At 42.9% G+C, this 18,333-nt stretch overlaps 2 protein-coding genes across 3 annotated transcripts in view; both read left to right on the top strand.

The window, feature by feature from the left end:
* Positions 1-231: 231 nt before the first annotated feature.
* On the top strand, positions 232-8,192 carry LOC122200852 (orthopedia homeobox). Its single transcript, XM_042906631.1, has 3 exons — positions 232-268; positions 1,558-1,967; positions 7,662-8,192. The coding sequence occupies exons 1-3, from the start codon at positions 232-234 to the stop codon at positions 8,190-8,192; spliced, it is 978 nt and encodes a 325-aa protein (XP_042762565.1).
* A 1,907-nt stretch (positions 8,193-10,099) lies between these two features.
* Positions 10,100-18,333, top strand: part of WDR41 (WD repeat domain 41) — a 209,020-nt gene continuing 200,786 nt past the window's right edge. The window contains exons 1-2 of one of the 2 annotated variants that reach the window (XM_042941744.1): positions 10,100-10,317; positions 16,061-16,127. In XM_042941744.1, the coding sequence (XP_042797678.1) occupies positions 16,091-16,127 (37 nt within the window). In that variant the 5' untranslated portion in view covers positions 10,100-10,317; positions 16,061-16,090. Of the gene's footprint in view, positions 10,318-16,060; positions 16,128-18,333 lie in introns of those variants that run through there. The other variant, XM_042941753.1, reaches the window with a different exon arrangement.

Raw genomic sequence — 18,333 nt, 5'->3', positions numbered from 1 at the left:
GGTCCCCTTGCCGAGCTGCTCACGGGTTCATTCAACTGTTAAGCACCTCCCCGTCTCTCTAAAGGACATTATAATGCAAGAAGCCCCCTTTTTAACCACAAACCGAATTTTCTTTCATTTAGGTGATCTATATATATCTATATCGTATAGCTTATAGCTTATATCTATTTTAAATAACTTAAAGCCGCTAAAATTTGGGGGGGAACAGCTTTCGCCCTGGAGCGGTGCGCGATGCTGTCTCACGCCGACCTCCTGGACGCCAGGCTAGGTGAGTGCGCGCCTCTCGCCCGGGCAGCCAGGAGAAGCCTGGGCAGGAAATTGTCAATTTGTTCCTTATTTTACCTTAATGCGCCCTAAATGGACTAATTTCTTTAAAAGTAATTGTGCTGCATTAAAGTTTAATTTGATTTAACATCGTCTTTTTAAAAAAAAAAATCTATGGAATATGTAGATCCAAAAGAGGACTTGGGAAGTGTTGTTACTTTTTGTTTTTCCTTTTTTCCCCTTCTTCCCTCTCCCTTATTATTATTAATTTTTTTTGAACGGCGATCTACCCTAAGCTAATTTGTTAGGAGGTGTTTTTCTTTCTCTCTTTCCCCCTCCTGTTTGCTTTGATTAGGAATTTTTTTTCTCCTCTTTTTTGCTCTCTCCCCCTGCCTCATTCTCTACCCCTCATCTAAGAATGGTTGAATTTGTAAAAATCTGGCACAAACGAGAAGCCGCTGCAATCGAGGCAGATTTGCTAAGTGTGTTCATTGAGAAAGGAGAAAAGCCAAATTCATCCTCACAGGCATCCCCGCCTGCAAGGGACTCGGCATTGCCAATGGCTGAGAGAAACGCGCCTTTTATTTCTCCGGAAGGAAGTTGAATTCTGTAAAGTTTGATTCACTGCTCTGTCCATAGTTTCCTTGAGTTTCCTTAATGCTGTCTGGGTTGCTGGGCTCTGGGTTTCCGGTTTGGGAATCTTTGGTGATGGATGTGACTCCATTTTCCAAACACTTTCTCTGATTTGAGGGGGAGGCGGAGCTGATTTGGGTTGATTTCAGAGGGTGGAAGGCTTGGAGAATTATTCATCTTCCAAAAGTGAGAGGGAATCGGCTGAGGGCCGGCGGTAGAGTTCGCCAAGGTGTCTGAGCGCAGGTGGGGCAGCAACCAAGGAATCGTTTAATTTTCTTTCTTTCTTTTCTCCCCCCTCCCACCCCAGTCCAAGGATATGCTCTCGCTTTCCTGGGACATCAGGGGTACGGTTCATGAAAGGGACTCGAAGGCATGTTTCTTTGCCGGGACTGGGAGTGTTCCACTGCGGGAGATATGAAAGCATGTGCTGTTTACTACGAGAGCCGGCTGCAGAGAGAGGGGAAAGGGCCGGGAGATGGTATTCCAACTTGGCTGTCCAAATTCTGGGGAACCCAGCTGAGCATCCCGGGAGTTTCCTTCATAGGGCGAACGTGGGCGCAGAGGGAGCCAAGGATGGGGCTAAAGAAGGACCGCGCAGGGAGGATAGTCCCTCCTGGCATCGCCAGGAAGGTAGTGACCGCGATCCCCTTCCCTCCTCAGGTATGAAAGATGCTGCCGAGCTTCTGGGCCACCGGGAGGCGGTGAAGTGTAGGCTGGGCGTGGGGGGCTCCGACCCTGGGGGCCATCCGGGGGACCTAGCGCCCAACTCCGACCCAGTCGAGGGAGCCACTCTGCTGCCCGGGGAGGACATCACTACAGTGGGCTCTACGCCGGCCTCGCTGGCGGTGAGCGCAAAGGACCCGGACAAACAGCCGGGGCCCCAAGGAGGCCCGAACCCCAGCCAAGCCGGCCAGCAGCAGGGCCAACAGAAGCAGAAGCGCCACCGGACGCGCTTCACCCCGGCGCAGCTCAACGAGTTGGAGAGGAGCTTCGCGAAGACTCACTACCCCGACATCTTTATGCGCGAGGAGCTGGCGCTGCGTATCGGGCTGACGGAATCCCGAGTGCAGGTACGCCGGGCTTGGGCGCCGGGGCAGAAGGCAAGGTGGGGCGGGAGGATTTGGGCAAAACAAGCGGGGTCTTTTCCCTGTCGGGTCCTGGGCTGCTCTTCGGCTGCCTTATAAGTTCCATGGACAAGCTGGGCTCCCACCTCCCACCAGTATAGCCACATTCCTGCAGAAATGCCTCAAAAGCGAAGCCGGCGTTGTTCTACTGTTAGGTCGTCTCATTCGTCCTGAGAAGGGAAGCTCTGCGTCTCCCAGCCTCCGCGTCTCCCAGGCGGCTAAGCTGAGCGCGCACCTCTACTCCACCTCGAGTTCTTCACAAGTATTTCATTACCCCTAATGAGTTTGTATTAAGCGTCTGGATAAATGGGGGGAATGCAACAATTCTACAGAAAACTTGAAAAGGGAGGAAATAAGGCATGATGGCACCTTACAAAAAATCCACACCTGAGTTTCACGGTGCAGCTTTATTCTCTTGCATATCACTCTCCAGCAGCTCTAGGACAACAAACCCCGAGCTTTGAGGTTTGCAAAGGTTTTAAACTTTGATGGTCTACCGAAGCGCCGCCGAGAGCGGCTGTAAAGATCCCCCAGTCTTTGAACCCTGGTTTTCCCCTTAAGGAAACTGGGGATGGGGGGACTGAAGGCTTTCTATTGTAGATATCCAATCTGAAGAAAGGACATTTAGGGCAAGAAAGATTGACAGGTAGCAGACGAATTCGTTACTGATACCTTGTTCTCGGCCAACCACCCTCCAAGTTGTAAAGTATATATAACTTTGAAAATCACATCTATAACTTTTCTGAAAATTGAGGAATAAAAGTATAAGCTCAGCGAATCTCATTTTCCCCCCGCTTTTTAAAAAAGAATGTAAACAATATATCAGATCTTTTATGGACCACTGCTCTAGGTGAAATACCAAGGCGCTCGCTGAGTCTTGAGCTATCCAGGGTTCTGAAAAACCTTCCTTTCCTGTCTTGAACATGATAGTTTCTCTATGTCATCCAGGGTTTCAATTTCATCTCTAGCTGCTTTAACAAATTAAGTTTAAAGATCCCAGTTGCTTTACATTTGATCTAAGAAGTAAGAGACAAGGGTGTCCATAATCACAGTGTTGAATGTTTATGTCTGCTTTCGACATTGTAAAAATAGTCTAACCTGGAAAAACAGATCTACTTCTGCTGTAAGTAGTCAGCAAATGAATATCGCTGGGAACGTAAAGTGGTAAATTAATAAAGTAATCATCAAGGTAGAACATAGATTAACATTTGTACTCATTGTAAGTCCAGGTGGTTTCGTCAGTGGACTTTGGAAACCCTGAATCATGGGCCATTGAAATTGAACACCCCAAAAGTGTTAACTGCATTGTGCAGATATATATTATTGTTTAAAAAGATTTTTACTTCCCACCTCTTTTTAAATCTGAAGTTGGGTCCAAACCTTACCAGAAATAAACAATTTCAATACTTTCATTACTGTTAATGATAATACTGGCTTCTTAAAATCTTGTAGGTTCAAAATTCATAAATTTGCTTTTTGTCTCTCAAGAGAAATACTACCTAATAATTTTTGTTTTAAAGAGTAAAATGCTGTTGCTTAACCTAGACATAGTGGTAATTAGTTTAAATTAAAATAGAACTTAGAATCACAAATAAAATATAATTGGACAACCGACTTTATGAAAAAAGAAAATGAGGTCTATTAAACTTTATTAGGTCTTCCAAAGGTTAATGGCAGTGGTTCTTTTAATAGAAAAAGTTGTAAATGAAATAAAATACAAACTATGTAATAGAAACAGTTATTTTCAAAAAGTACACAAAAGAATAATCAAGAAGAAAAAGACAAAGTACTTTAATTGTTCTAGCATAATGTTCAACAAAAGATAATAGCTTGAGGCTGCTGATAGGAACAATTTAATAGAATGGCAATTTCAATATTTTTAAAAATAATGTTTCATAGTTTAAAAAGTAATCAGATCAACATAACCTTCTTAATTAACATTTCAAAATGATTAACATTATGTAATGTAATGCAAAAATAATTTATGGAAAATGTATTTACTTCACAATTCACTGTACCATTGCTCCTTGACCAAATTCAAATTAAATAGTAATTGGTTTATGTTCTTATATGATGAGTACTTCATAGTTTTCTTTATAGTTAACAGATTGCCACACATTCTTTTCAGTATGTGGGCCACTGCACTGATTAAAAATGATCTAAACATTTAATTTATTACAATTGTATGCTTTTAAAGATGTTTTTTTAATTCTAGACTAACTGATCCAACATACTTATTTTTATCTATATCTGGTATATATCACACTTTTAAGTACTTATTAAAGCACTTCTACTCACATGGAGGCCAATTCCATGTCTGATATCGCTCCCCTTTTCTGGCTAGTGTAATAAAACCATTCCTTTTATAGCATGCCATTATTAGAAACCAATTTCAGAATTATTTATAACCTAGAATGGCTTATTAAGCAGCAATGCGAGAATCATGCAAATTACGCGATCAAATGCAATATAATAAGCATAATCATTAGTCTCTAGCACGGATTAATTAACTTTCAATATTTTATTTACATAAAAACCAAATCAGTGAAATAACTTCTGCACAGTCAGGCTTGCCTTTCAATATTTTATACGAACAAAAATAATGTGCTGTAATTCCATTGACCGTGTCCCCCAGAATGGCCCTGTCACCTGCCACATCTTAATAGGGGGACAAGCTGAGAGTATTTTCTAGTTTTCTAATGGAATGAGAAATTGCATTTTCTTCCTCTCCCAGCACTATTAAAGTGTAATGAATTCGGCCCAGAGTTCACGGCTGGCTGATCGAAATGAACCTGAGATCTCGGCTTTAATACAGCTCCCCAGATTTCCTCCCAAATCTTCACATTAATCATTTGCTGGATTCCAATGAGATCTTCATAAAGCGTTTGCTTCGAGGGGGAAAAAAGTAATATTCTCTTTCTCCCTCTCTTTCTCTATTTCTGAGCCATTTATAGGTGGGGAATTAAACGGGCTATATATTTTAAAATACATTTACAGTATGTCTATATTACTGTAACAGCAGATATCATGAAAGTGGATTTTTAAATTCCAACCTCCATTAGATTCTCACTGTTGTATTAAGCATTTTCTGAAAAGAGCTGCATTTCAAACTGAGTACAAAGTTGGCCAGTGGCTGCGGTTAATATATTTTCTGGAGTTGTCATCTGTGCATTCTCAAAATCTCCCTTAGGTTTTGCCTGCATTTTAATCCGTCATGCTCTAGTTTTCAAGTGGAAACATTCACATTTTTAAAACATATGCATCATAGCTTGGAACGGAGGTGCTCAGACCCCATGCAGATTTTTTTCACAACCCCAGTAAGCCATGAAACATAAAAAATTTTGTAGCCATCATTTGACTACTAACCCTCAAACATAATTGAGCACGATTTTTCGATTATTCCTATCATATTTAGTTCTTTAACAGCTGTTCTTTTCCACCTGTGCCCGAGGTCCAGAAACCTTTCTAGCAGTTGTGTTTTCCACTGTAGGGGCAATCCCTCCGCCCCGCCCTTCTTTCTTCTGCCTCTCCGGAACCCTCCCCCCCCAGATGTCTGCCACCCTCTTCGCCCACTGCCCAGCCCAAGATATTCAAACATTTAGGGATTCACTGACACATTGCAGGCCGTTAGGAACCGGTCTTTATAGGTATCTTTCTAAATATACCCGAGTGCGGAATGTGAGATGTGGGGACCGTTTGGACATAGACATCCTCCCTGTCTAGGGCTCCATCCAGTCTACCTCTCCTCAGTGCAGCCTAGGATGGGTAATGCAAAGTGACCTGTGGCCACAGGTCTCCTCACTGTGCTTTCCTCGGCTCCTGCGGGTTACTCTCTGCTCCAGTCCGCTAAACAGCTCAATTCTCCGCCGTCGGCATTGATCCCAGTTACTATCAAGGACCCCGCAGTCTCATTAATCCGTTGAGCCACCTACTCTAGGGGCTTTAGCAATAAGGGACCCGGCATCTTTACACAATCAGGGAATTGGGGTAGGCAGAAACACGGGAAATGGGGTAGAAATCAGAGAAAGATGAAATGATGGGTGATGGCTTGGGTACGGTAGAAAGGCCAGGGCCAGCTCAAAGGCGGGCAATATGTCTAGAGTGCAATGCCGTTCACACTAGTAAGCGTGGAAGGTCTTCACCTGCACAGTGTAACATGCCTCTGTGAATAGCTGGCTTACTGAGAATAGGTCAGGTACATCCATACTCATGATCCTTTAGCTTGCAGAATAAACACTAAATAGCTTGGATTAACAGATGAATAACCTTTTGGTCATGAATATGGTCAAATTACGTTTGTCACATTCTAAGAGGAAACTCAATCAGTACGTGAGTTGTGTCTTACGTACTTTATATTTGTGCACACTAAACCTCCAACTGACTATGTGTTAAACTGCAAGCCTGCCAGGTAGGCGTACTGCAATTATTATTAAAAAACAAAACAAAACAAAACAAAAAACCACACACAACCCAAATTCAAGTATGGGGAAACAGGAAGTTCTCTTGGTCAGGCAGTTTACCTGGTATCTTTCAGAAGAACTCTTCCTTCCCCTGTGGTGTTGAATATGGCCTTAATTGTCAAGTTTGTCTGGTAAGTTCAGAAATTCAGAGGTATTGTTAAGAAAAAACGAGTACGAGGCTTATTTTTATTTGGAGTATATTTTATCAAACACATCTCCTCTAAAAAGAAAGATATGTGGGTCTGAAGCAAAATCAAATTTGATTCATTACTAGTGTGTGCTTTAAACTTGACCTCTAATTTGTACTGGTCAGAAAATTTGTTTTCAGTTTATACATGAAACAGATCAAACAGGGGAGACTTGAGGAATTGGAAACCTTGTAATTCGGGGTTCTCAGCAAGTTTCTGAAAATAGACTTGAAGGACGTGGGGCTCAGGGCTCTGGCAGCAGGTTCCAGCACATCTGCACAGCTCAGATAAAAGATGCCCTCAGAGGGGTTCGAGAATGAGGCATGGAGACTTGTGGCAGTAGAACCAGTCGCTACGAATCAGAAATCACGGTGGCGACCCAAACAACACCGTAGCTCAGTGCGGCTCGCTTTCCCACAAGGATCACTATATTAACCTCTCCGCTCTGTCATCCGTGGCGTTAGGGGTTTTCCTTTGTCTTTCGATTTTGAAACTGGCTATGTCATCCTCAGCCCTTCATCAATTTCCAAATTTCCAGCGTTTCTGAAAATTCTATAGCCCATCAGTGTTATAAGGCACGCTATTAAGCCACATGGGTACACATGTTTATCTTCATTTGTACACCTGTGGGTCCGATTTTGACACATGCCTGCCTGCAGACTTGTGCCTCTAAGCAGTGCATAGAATGTGCCAGCGTGCAGGGGCGTGGTGAACACTGCACGCGGTGGTATGTTTGCACCCAGTGTAAGCGCTCCGGGGCACTATCAGGACCCCGGAGGTTGGCGCTTGCTGAGTGCAAGGGACTCCAGTTGTCTCGAGCTGACGAAGAACCGCGGTCTCTGGCTGAGTGTACTGGCACTTTGGGCCGACGCTACTTGTCCCGCCTGGGGCAGTGTCTGACGCAGGTTTCTCCGGCTCAAGCCCCCGCCCCACCCCCTGGCCAGCCCGCTCGCTAATAGCGCTCTGTGTGTCTCCCGCCCCGCCCGCTCCAGGTCTGGTTCCAGAACCGGCGCGCTAAGTGGAAGAAACGCAAGAAGACCACCAACGTGTTCCGCGCGCCGGGAACTCTGCTGCCCACACCAGGCCTGCCTCAGTTTCCGTCAGCCGCCGCCGCCGCCGCCGCCGCTATGGGCGACAGCCTGTGCTCTTTCCACGCCAACGACACCCGCTGGGCGGCGGCCGCCATGCCGGGCGTATCACAGTTGCCGCTGCCGCCGGCTCTGGGCAGGCAGCAAGCTATGGCGCAGTCGCTGTCCCAGTGCAGCCTGGCGGCCGGGCCGCCGCCCAACTCCATGGGCCTGTCCAACAGCCTGGCGGGCTCCAACGGCGCGGGGCTGCAGTCGCACCTCTACCAGCCCGCCTTCCCCGGCATGGTGCCCGCCTCCCTCCCCGGCCCCAGCAACGTCTCCGGCTCGCCCCAGCTCTGCAGCTCCCCGGACAGCAGCGACGTGTGGCGGGGCACGAGCATCGCCTCCCTCCGCCGCAAGGCGCTAGAGCACACAGTCTCCATGAGCTTCACTTAATGCAGCCGCGCCCCAGCCCGCTCCGCCCCCGGCGCCGCCCCCAGGGCCGCCCCGAGGTCCTTCCGGCGCGCGCCCGGGCCCCCGCTCCCTGCCCGGGCCCCTGCCCCGGCGCCCTGCCCCGTCCCCACCCGGCCTCCGCCACTTCCACTTCTCGTTTTCTTCTCTCCTCTCTCGTTCGTTCTCTGGGGCTCTCCCCAAGCCCCAGCCCGCGAGGCCTCCCCTCCACCTGATTTCGCCCGCCCCGGTCCCCACTCTCCTCTCAGCTCCTCTTCCCGTCTCCCCCAACTCTTCCCTGGCCCCCTTCTCCAGCACTTCACCCCACCCTTTCCGGCTACCCCCCGCCACCCGGCTCGCAAGTAGCGTGCTCGCGCCCTCCTCCCAGCCTTCCGACTGGCGGCATTCTCACCTACACCTTCAACACGACGCCTACGACCCCCTCACCCGCCGCCTCCCCTCCAGTCCCTTCTTTACCCCGCACCTCACGCCCCTCCTCCCGTGCCCTGCAAAAAGCATCCTTCCCGCCATTTTACTTACCAGGGAGTCGACTCAGGATCTGAAATCAGACACCAATGGACTGGTTTGTGGGCAGAAACACACACACCCGCACTCTCGCTCACTTTCAGACACTACACATACACGTACACACACGCATACACAGTGCACCTAGGTCACACACGGACGTGTTCAAGGGACAGCACAATGTTAGGGATTTTCGTCTTAAAGGAGGACAAGCATCTGCTACAACCGCCTCATCTGAGGGCCCAACTGATATAATTTGATTTATCCCTGTATTCTTTCTCCAAACTCCTCTTTTTCTTTCCTCTCCCACCACCCTACCCTTGCCCCGTCCGCCCGGTCACATCCATGCAGCCCTCTATTGGCTTGCAAAAGAACACTTTTATTTTCTCTTACTTTTATTTTCTTTAGCACAACTGTGTGAGGTTATAGAAGGGAAGGCTTCTCAGGAGGAATATGCCAGGGAGTTGGGTGGCTGGAGTAGACTAAATCAGTCAGGTGATGAAGAAGAGGTGATCTTACCCATTTTGATAAGTCTTTATAAGGAAGAATAAAATAAATGTAAGAAAATTTTCCTTTTGTAAAAGTAAAAGCCACATCTCTTTTCTGGATCCTTCAGGACTGGGGTTTGTTTGCTTCCTTTTCCGTTTCTCTCCTCGCTGCTCTGTGCCCTAGGTTGTTTTGTGGTCGTCCTGTCGTCCCTCGTGCCCCTCGGCCACCGCTCTGGCCCTTGCCGGCTGCCGATGGGTGCACCCGGACATCTACAACCCTGCAACTTTGTACAGAGAAACACAATCAGCTCTTTCTGCATGTGCTGGTCAAATCCAAACCCAGAGAACAGAAGCGCTTTCGAAGAATGAACAAACATGTGAAATAGGATGTTTTGTGTAGATAAAGCATTCTTGTTACATACTGGTCAATTTGTGATATGTTTTAACTTATTGTCTGTGCTTATTTATGGAATTTGGTTTTCTTAATAAATGTTTGAGCTAATATAAAGCATATTATTTGACTTTTCCGGACAAGTTTATATCAAGTTAAATGTAAATGGATAAAATAAAATCATTTTCAGTATGTGATATGGAGAATGATGGGTTTTGTTGTGACTTTGAATTTCAGGAGAGGGGTCAAGTGGGGGAGGGGAAGAGGGCTCGTCCTGTTGTATGTACGAGGGCTCTCAACTGGTGAAGATCCCGGATCTCAAGTGGCGGGAACCCCATTCAGTAGGCTGGGGTTCAGTTTCCGGGTTGCACCGCGGCCTAGGCAGCGCTCTGGTGCAGGAGGCCAGGCTTTGAATCACGCAGTCCACGAGCCGGAAGCCAGAAGACCGGGCCTCGCGCGAGCTCCAGGCCTCGCGAGGCTTTGGGCCTGCCGGGGCTTCCAGAGTGAGTCTCAGGGCGCAGCTGCCGGCACTAAACTCAGGGCTCGAGGGTTGATGAGCTTCTCTTGTGAACCGTTTCCCTACGGCAAGGGAGTGGAGGGCGACCCTCTTCGGCTGCGTGCTTGGTGATAGGAAAGCTGTAGGCCAGAAGGACCATAGTAAAGGAAGTCTGGGGACCGGTAGCTCTGCCCTCAGGCGTCACTAACCCAAAGTCTCCTCTGGTCCCAGGTATGCAGTGGACTGAAACGTGAAAGGGCTGGGCCGTCCAGGGAGGGGGTGGGGGTGTACTTTCCTAGGGCCTAGGCCTCCTGGCTTTTTGAAAGAGGCGACCTGGTTCCTTTGTTTCTTTAGGATCTGGACTCGGCTTCTTATAACCCCAGACCTCACGAGCGGAGGCAAATGGCAGGTCTGAAATAGGACGACCTGGCTTTGGGTTGTGCGTCTCAGGCTTTGATTCATCTGGCCGCTCTCGTTTTCTTAGGGTCCTTACTTGGTGTGAGCCAACCTCGAATACAGCCACGTGCTGAAACTAACTAGTAGTGAAAATTGCTGTTTCTTTGGTAGTCTGAGAGGGAAGGTTGTGGTGTGTTTTAAACTTGGAGGCAAATCAATATCACAGGCATTCTTTGGAAGACTAATCAAAATTGATCTTGTGGTTTAAACTTTAAGGGTCATTATGGGCATTGAGAGTGCACCCAATCCCCTGGGAAGATTTCTCATTTGGTTGCCATAGTGTGTAAACCCTAAAAAGACTGTACCACTGGACTACATATGAATTTTAGGACCTGTTGTAATTGTTACTCAACTAAGAGCACAATAGAATCTCCTCGAAGGCAAGGACAAAAATACATGATTTTCTATGATCGAGAAAAATTGTGTCTTCATGTTACCTTAGGAATTTAATTAGAGGTAAAATTGGTGTGTGTGTTCACAGAATATTTGAATTTTACATTTTCTAAAGGGTATTTTTTAATATAAGGTTAAAATATTAAAGAAGATAAAAACATGCTCATTTGGGATTTCATATACAAATGGAACATTTCTGAATGTTAGCACTCTAGAATTTAGCAGCATAATAATCACATTTCTAAAATATCTGTAGATGAAAAATACTTTTTCTTGTTTTTACATTTCATCATATTCCCTTGAATTAACTAGTGCTTTTTTAAAGAAAAATTTGAATTCGTAGCTACTGTAATCTCAAGTCACATTTAAGAGATCACTACAAATTACAGATTGCTTTACCAGTGAGCATGGAAGGTTGTTTACAAGGATGCTAATTTTACAGCTTTTTTATGCTGCTATAAAGCATAACTTTATGATGTAGGAATGCAATAAAGGATGCTAAATGGAATCTTTAAAAATTGTATTTCTCAAAGGCAAGGGAAATCTTTCATTTGAAAAAAATGGGCCAACTCAGAACACTGATGAGAAGTTACACATCAACTCAAGTGATAGATGCTCTCAAAGATACTTATATTTCATAATATAGTGGTTATTTATCAATATTATAATGAAAGTGTACAGAGCTTTTCACTTGACCTGACTTTAGAATAATATTTGTTTCTATAGCAATAGATTTTTGTATTAAGAATCCTGAGCATTTTAATGTCATATATGGCATTAGCATAAGGGAAGACAACCTGGCCTCGGTTGTTAAAGTTGACAGTTTAGCAAAGATAAAAAGCAGAGAATGAGAATCTCAGTCACAAGTCTGAAAGATTTCTGCATTTTGAGGGAGGAAAAAAAAAAAACCTAACAACAGAATAATCCTTATTTTTTACTCTTTGTCAGCAGCAATTGTGTCTCCAAACTGTTAAAGTTATAATAATAAATAATTACATTCAATAAGGGAAAAAAGACAATAAAGGTGAATAATATTAGAAGACAAGGTAGATAGTACAACATGCTGGATATCCTACCTCTAATGAATTATACTTTTTGCCGAGGGACCTATTTGGCATTGAATACCGTCACCACATGCTGGCTAGAAAGAGTCAAAGTTTATTATGATGTAACTATGTAATTGATTTATTTGACTATGCATATTCATCCTTGTGTAATTTTCTCCTCAAGATTGGTACTAAATAAATACATGTGGTAGAACATGATGACATAGTAATGGTGTTGCACTTAGTTTACCTTTTGCTGATGGTGGCAGAAATAGGATATAGGACTTCAACTTCTAAAGGTGATATTAGGTACTGGCTACAAAATAGGATGCAGAGCAATTTGGGTAAATCAAGGTAGGTAGAAATGGTGAATACGGAAGAAATTCTAACTTTGGAGCAATTTATGTTTGATTTCCTCAATGACTGCTTTATCTGAAAATGAAAATGTTTCTCATTTGTGTTGTGGACTTTACATTGTAATTTTTAGGATAAAGAGAAAACTTAGCCCACAAAGATGTGTCTTTTAGTAATGGCAGTAGTTAACTTGTCAGTTGAAGGAATGTAACCTTCCTTTTCTCCTTTTCATGACATAAAGGTAATCTCATCTAAGGGCATTTATGTGAAGAAATAACAGCATGGCATGGTGAGACTGCTGGCTCATTAATCCTGGCATCCACTTCCTACAGGGTTCCTTGATTAGTTAGATTCATTCATTGGGCATTTCAGAGTTTTTGATTTGTCACCATTGACTAGGTTCACTGAGTTCAGGCTAAATTGAGCCAGAAGCAATGTTTATTAGTAATTTTGTAGTACAGGCTACCCTAATAATTCAGCCCAAATATCTCATCTGAAAAATATCCATTCACCCTCGCTTCTAATGTGGGTTGCAGCTGTGTTCATAGGGAATTGAAAGAACACAAGTGATTGGGCATGTATTTTCTAAATTATTAATATGATGGCTAATAGCTGTAAACCCATCCTCGTATCCAATGCAGAAATTATGATTCATTTTAAAAATGAAAGCAGCAACAAAGGGGGGCACCCCCTGCCTGACTCTCTGCTCTCTCATCAGTGCAGAGCCTTTGGTACAGGAACCATGGCCTGTTTAGCATGTGGTCATTACAGAGAGAAACAGAACAATGCCTTTCGCTTTTCTGCTTGTGCTCTATCAAAAAAAGGCATGAATTTATAAGACTTATTAGAAAATACTTTTAAGGAATTTTAGGGATGAGCTACAAAGAGGCCCTCTCTTGATTTTGACAATATCATAATAGTCTTTAAGCAGGCATAATTAGTTGCTTGTGCAGTTAAGCTGCATCTTGTGTCCACATAATCAAATATCACATCTATCCAAGTTTCCATCTTTAAAGCTGAGTTGGATTTGCGACTTGTTGCAGTTGCTCATGCTGCCACAATCCATTTTAGTTCCTAGTTGAAGTAATTCACAAGTACCAAGAATAGATAATTAACCTTCATGACATATATACTGTATGTTCTTTATATCTTTCATTGAAATGCCACAGGGCTTTATATGCTTTTGCTCACAGCCATTATTGAATCTTTTAAAGATAAACTCAAACAAGGTCAGATTAAAAGCTCTAGAAACCCTTAACACTGAAAAGATTACATGTGATTCCTAAGAAATTAAAAAAATAAAAATTATAAATTATAAAACTCAAAACATAGGTATACTGACATTAAAATAAGTTCTTTCTAGATTTTATAATTGCAATATTCTGAATGAGTTCAGTGATGCTGAACTGGTTTCTGTTTTTGCTGCCCTTGTTTTTATTAATTATTACATGCTTAGTCTGACTATGAGGTACTCCAACAGTGATTTCAGAAATAACATTTTCAGATGGTGTTTCTTATTTTCCCTGTAGTACCTTACATTTGAGCCCTGTTTTTCAATATACAGGGCACATTATCTCATTTTAATCATCATGCCACCTTTATGAAGTAGATATTATAATCCCTACTTTATAGATGAAGAAATTGAAACTCAGAGGCTAAATAACTTGCTCATTACCACCTATCTAATAAGTGACAGAGATCATTTTTAAGTCAGGTCTTCAGGTCGTCGTTCAGCAATATCATTGTATACGTGGCAAATAGATACTGTTTTTATTCTTAAAATACTTTCAGGGAAGAAACGAAACCACTTCCTTTACTTAGAAGTTTAATAATCCCCCCTGTTATTTAACAGGACAGATGATTTTTAAAATTTTTTTGATGCTTTATATTTTATTTTATTTGTGCAAGAGAGAGACAGAGTGCTAGTGGAGCAGGGGCAGAGAGAGAGGGAGACTCGGAATCTAAAGCAGGCTCCAGGCTCTGAGCTGTCAGCACCAGATCCTGATGCAGTGCTTGAACTCACAGACTGCAAGATCATAACCTAAGCTGAAGCTTGACACTTAACCGACTAAGCCAGCCACGTGCCCCCATTTTTTTTTTTTTTTTTTGAGAGAGAGCGAGTGAGCACAGGAAAGAGGGAGAGAGAGAGAGAGAGAGAGAGAGAGAGAGAGAGAGAGAGAAAATCCCAGGTAGCAGGCTCAATGCTCAGTTCAGGGCTTGATCTCAGGACTCTGAGATCATGACCTTGCCAAAATCAAGAGTAGGACACTCAACTGACTAGGCTACCCAAGCACTGCAGGACAGATGATTTTTGATGGGACATGATAGCTGCATTAAAATTAAGCATGGTTTTGGGTGGCTCAGTCGGTTGAGTATCCAACTCTGGATTTCAGCTCAGGTCATGATCCCAGGGTTGTGGGATTGAGCCCCATGCTCAGTATGGAGCCCACTTGAGATTCTCTCTCTCTCTCTCTCTCTCTCTCTCTCTCTCTCTCTCCATCTCCCCTGCTCATGTTAGCTCTCTCTCTCTCTAAAATAAAAATAATTAAACATGGTTTCAGGAGTCTAGAAAACGCCTTTCCTCTTGATCTTTACCTGCTTTTTAGAAATGAATTCAAGATAGTTCTACCATGCCACTGAGAAGGCTCTTTATTTGTGTGGGGAATCTTTATCAGTGGAATTGTCTTCTTGTGACATGAGCTCTGGGCTGATGTAACAAGAAACTTGGGAGCCAGCTCTGAGAGTACTTTGAGGGGGATTGGTGGCATTGTAAGGGAGAGGTGATGGTTTGACTCTATCCACAAGGGAGAGCATCCTTGAATCCTTTGGTGCTACAGATATGTTTCTTGTCTTTCCATGCAAGATTTTATAAGAGGATCTTTTTATTTTACTTAATATATAATATTAAATATTCATAACTCAGGATAAGCTGTTTCTCATTTTTCTGTCCTTCACTGTCAACCATAGAATCATAAAATCTTAGCACTTAAAGGGATATTTGAAGTCACCGCATTCAAATTCCCTGAATAGTTGTCCTATTTTCATTTCATGGCAAGTGGACTTGCAGATTCTGACTCATCACAAGACAGATCTCTAGTATTGGCCCAAGTACCTGGAAGTCCTTCATTTCATTGAGACTAGTCTGCTTCCTGTTCTTCCTTCTGTAGTCTTGCCTTGTTAGGACTTTCCATCACCTATCTTAGTACTGAAATGATTTTTATTTTTAGTCTTTTATTAATCAGTATAAGACTAGGATATGGTATGGTACCACATAAACCTTCTTTTTCTGGCTTTAAACAACCCAGGTCTATTTCTTGCTTACATAAATTCCACTATAAGTGAAGTGATTCCCCAGGACAGCTCCCCTTCATGTGGAGACTCAGTGATAGCAAGCTTTTTTTTTCCATTTTGTGGTTTGGCCACCTCATTATGGGGTTTCCATTGTCTTTTGGGAAGGAAAGGAGAGAACTGGAAGGCTGTGAATTGGCTCTAATGGTTTGGCCTGGAAACTCCTGCTAATATTCCAATAAGTAAGAACTAGTTATGTAGCTTCTAATTGCAAGAGAGCTGGCCAATATAGGGGAGCACATGGATATTCAGTGAGTAGAAAATACCTCTGCAGTCTTATTTTCTATGTCATAAATACCCTTAGTTCCCTTATTTAACATGTTTTTCATAGTTTATAAGTCAATAACTACTTTTTTTTTTTTTTGCTTATTGGCGAGGCTGTGGATATGGGGGTGCCAGAGAAATAGATGATGCCCAAGCTCTTGAAGAACCTATATCTAGATGGTGAGACAAATTTTAGTTAATATACAGTGCAAAAAGTGTTGTACACAAGCTGTTTTTAATGGTTTGATCAAGTGTTAAATTCTCTTATCTGTATAATAAATGCACTGGGAATTCAAAGAAGCAAGAGATCATTGGGGCTAGAATTCCTGAGCAAGGCTTCCTGAAGGAACTGGGCCTCATAGGATAGCACTGTCACCCTGGAGGATTCTCTTCTCCACTTTACTGGAATTTTTTTGTCCTTTCCTTGTGGGCCTTATTTTCAGATCAATAAAGTAGGTGTGGAATATTTATCTCTATCATTACCAAGTTCTCTATTACCCTCTTAAATTTGGAGTCCTTGATCAGATTTAGGTCTCTAATGACCAGGACAAGTGATGGTGGACCATCTGCCATACCCACATTAGTAGCCATTTATAATCTCATATAGTGTTGTTATAGTATCACAGATATTCCCCAAATGGATAAACTGTAGCAATGTAATTCCCCAATAGCTAGCATTAACTCTGGCAAATAGTAGGTACTCAATAAATGTTTATTAAGTTGAATTTAGGTTAGACAGGTCAGTGTTAAAGCTCCCAGCTTATTGCACTTGCTATTTGCCTGTTATCACCTAGGGGAGTGGTTACCAATATTAAAATACCATATATTAAAAGGCATATGTAATTATTTATTTTTATTTTATTTTATTTTTTGTATTTTTATTTAATTTATATTTTTTAAAATTTACATCCAAGTTAGCATATAGTGCAACAATGATTTCAGGAATAGATTCCTTAATGCCCTTTACCCATATAGCCCATCCCTCCCCCCAGCCCCTCTAGTAACGCTCTGTTTGTTCTCCATATTTAAGAGTCTTTTATGTTTTGTCCCCCTCCCTGTTTTTATATTATTTTTGCTTCCCTTCCCTTATGTTCATCTGTTTTTTTCTTAAAGTCCTCATATGAGTGAAGTCATATGATATTTGTCTTTCTCTGACTAATTTCACTTAGCATAATACCCTCTAGTTCCATCCACGTAGTTGCAAATGAAAGATTTCATTCTTTTTGATTGCCGAGTAATACTCCATTTGTGTGTGTGTGTGTGTGTGTGTGTGTGTGTGTGTGTATACACACACCACATCTTCTTTATCCATTCATCCATCAATAGACACTTGGACTCTTTCCATACTTTGGCTATTGTTGATAGTGCTGCTATAAACATGGGAGTGCATGTGCCCCTTCGAAACGGCATATCTGTATCCCTTGGATAAATACCTAGTAGTGCAATTGCTGGTGTTGTATGGTAGTTCTATTTTTAGTTTTTTGAGGAACCTCCATACTGTTTTCCAGAGTGGCTGTACCAGTTTGCGTTCCCACCAACAATGCAAAAGAGATCCTCTTTCTCTGCATCCTGGCCAACATCTGTTGTTGCCTGAGTTATTAATGTTAGCCATTCTGACCGGTGTGAGATGGTGTATCTCATTGTAGTTTTGATTTGTATTTCCCTGATGATGAGTGATGTTGAGCATTTTTTCATGTGTCGGTTGGCCATCTGGATGTCTTCTTTGGAGAAGTGTCTATTCATGTCTTTTGCCCATTTCTTGACTGGATTGTTTGCTTTTTGGATGTTGAGTTTGATAAGTTCTTTATAGATATTGGATACTAACCCTGTATCTGATAGGTCATTTGCAAATATCTTCTCCCATTCTGTGGGTTGCCTTTCAGTTTTACTGATTGTTTCCTTCACTGTGCAGAAGCCTTTTATTTTGATGAGGTCCCAATAGTTCATTTTTGCTTTTGTTTTCCTCACCTCTGGAGACGTGGTGAGTAAGAAGTTGCTGCAGCCAAGATCAAAGAGGTTTTTGCCTGCTTTCTCCTTGATGATTTTGATGGGTTCCTGTCTTACATTTAGGTCTTTCATCCATTTTGAGTTTATTTTTGTGTATGGTATAAGACAGTGGTCCAGGTTCATTCTTCTGCATGTCGCTGTCCAGTTTTCCCAGCACCACTTGCTGAAGAGACTGTCTTTATTCCATTGGATATTCTTTCCTGCTTTGTCAAAGATTAGTTGGCCATACATTTGTGGGTCCATTTCTGGGTTCTCTATTCTGTTCCATGGATCTGAGTGTCTGTTTTTGTGTCAGTACCATACTGTCTTGATGATTACTGCTTTATAATACAGTTTGAAGTCCGGGATTGTGATGCCTCCTGCCTTGGTTTTCTTTTTC

This window comes from Panthera leo, chromosome A1, assembly GCF_018350215.1.
Source record: "Panthera leo isolate Ple1 chromosome A1, P.leo_Ple1_pat1.1, whole genome shotgun sequence".
Taxonomy (NCBI): domain Eukaryota; kingdom Metazoa; phylum Chordata; class Mammalia; order Carnivora; family Felidae; genus Panthera; species Panthera leo.
The sequence above is the reverse complement of the archived record's forward strand: the minus strand, read 5'-3'. Positions and strand labels throughout refer to the sequence as shown.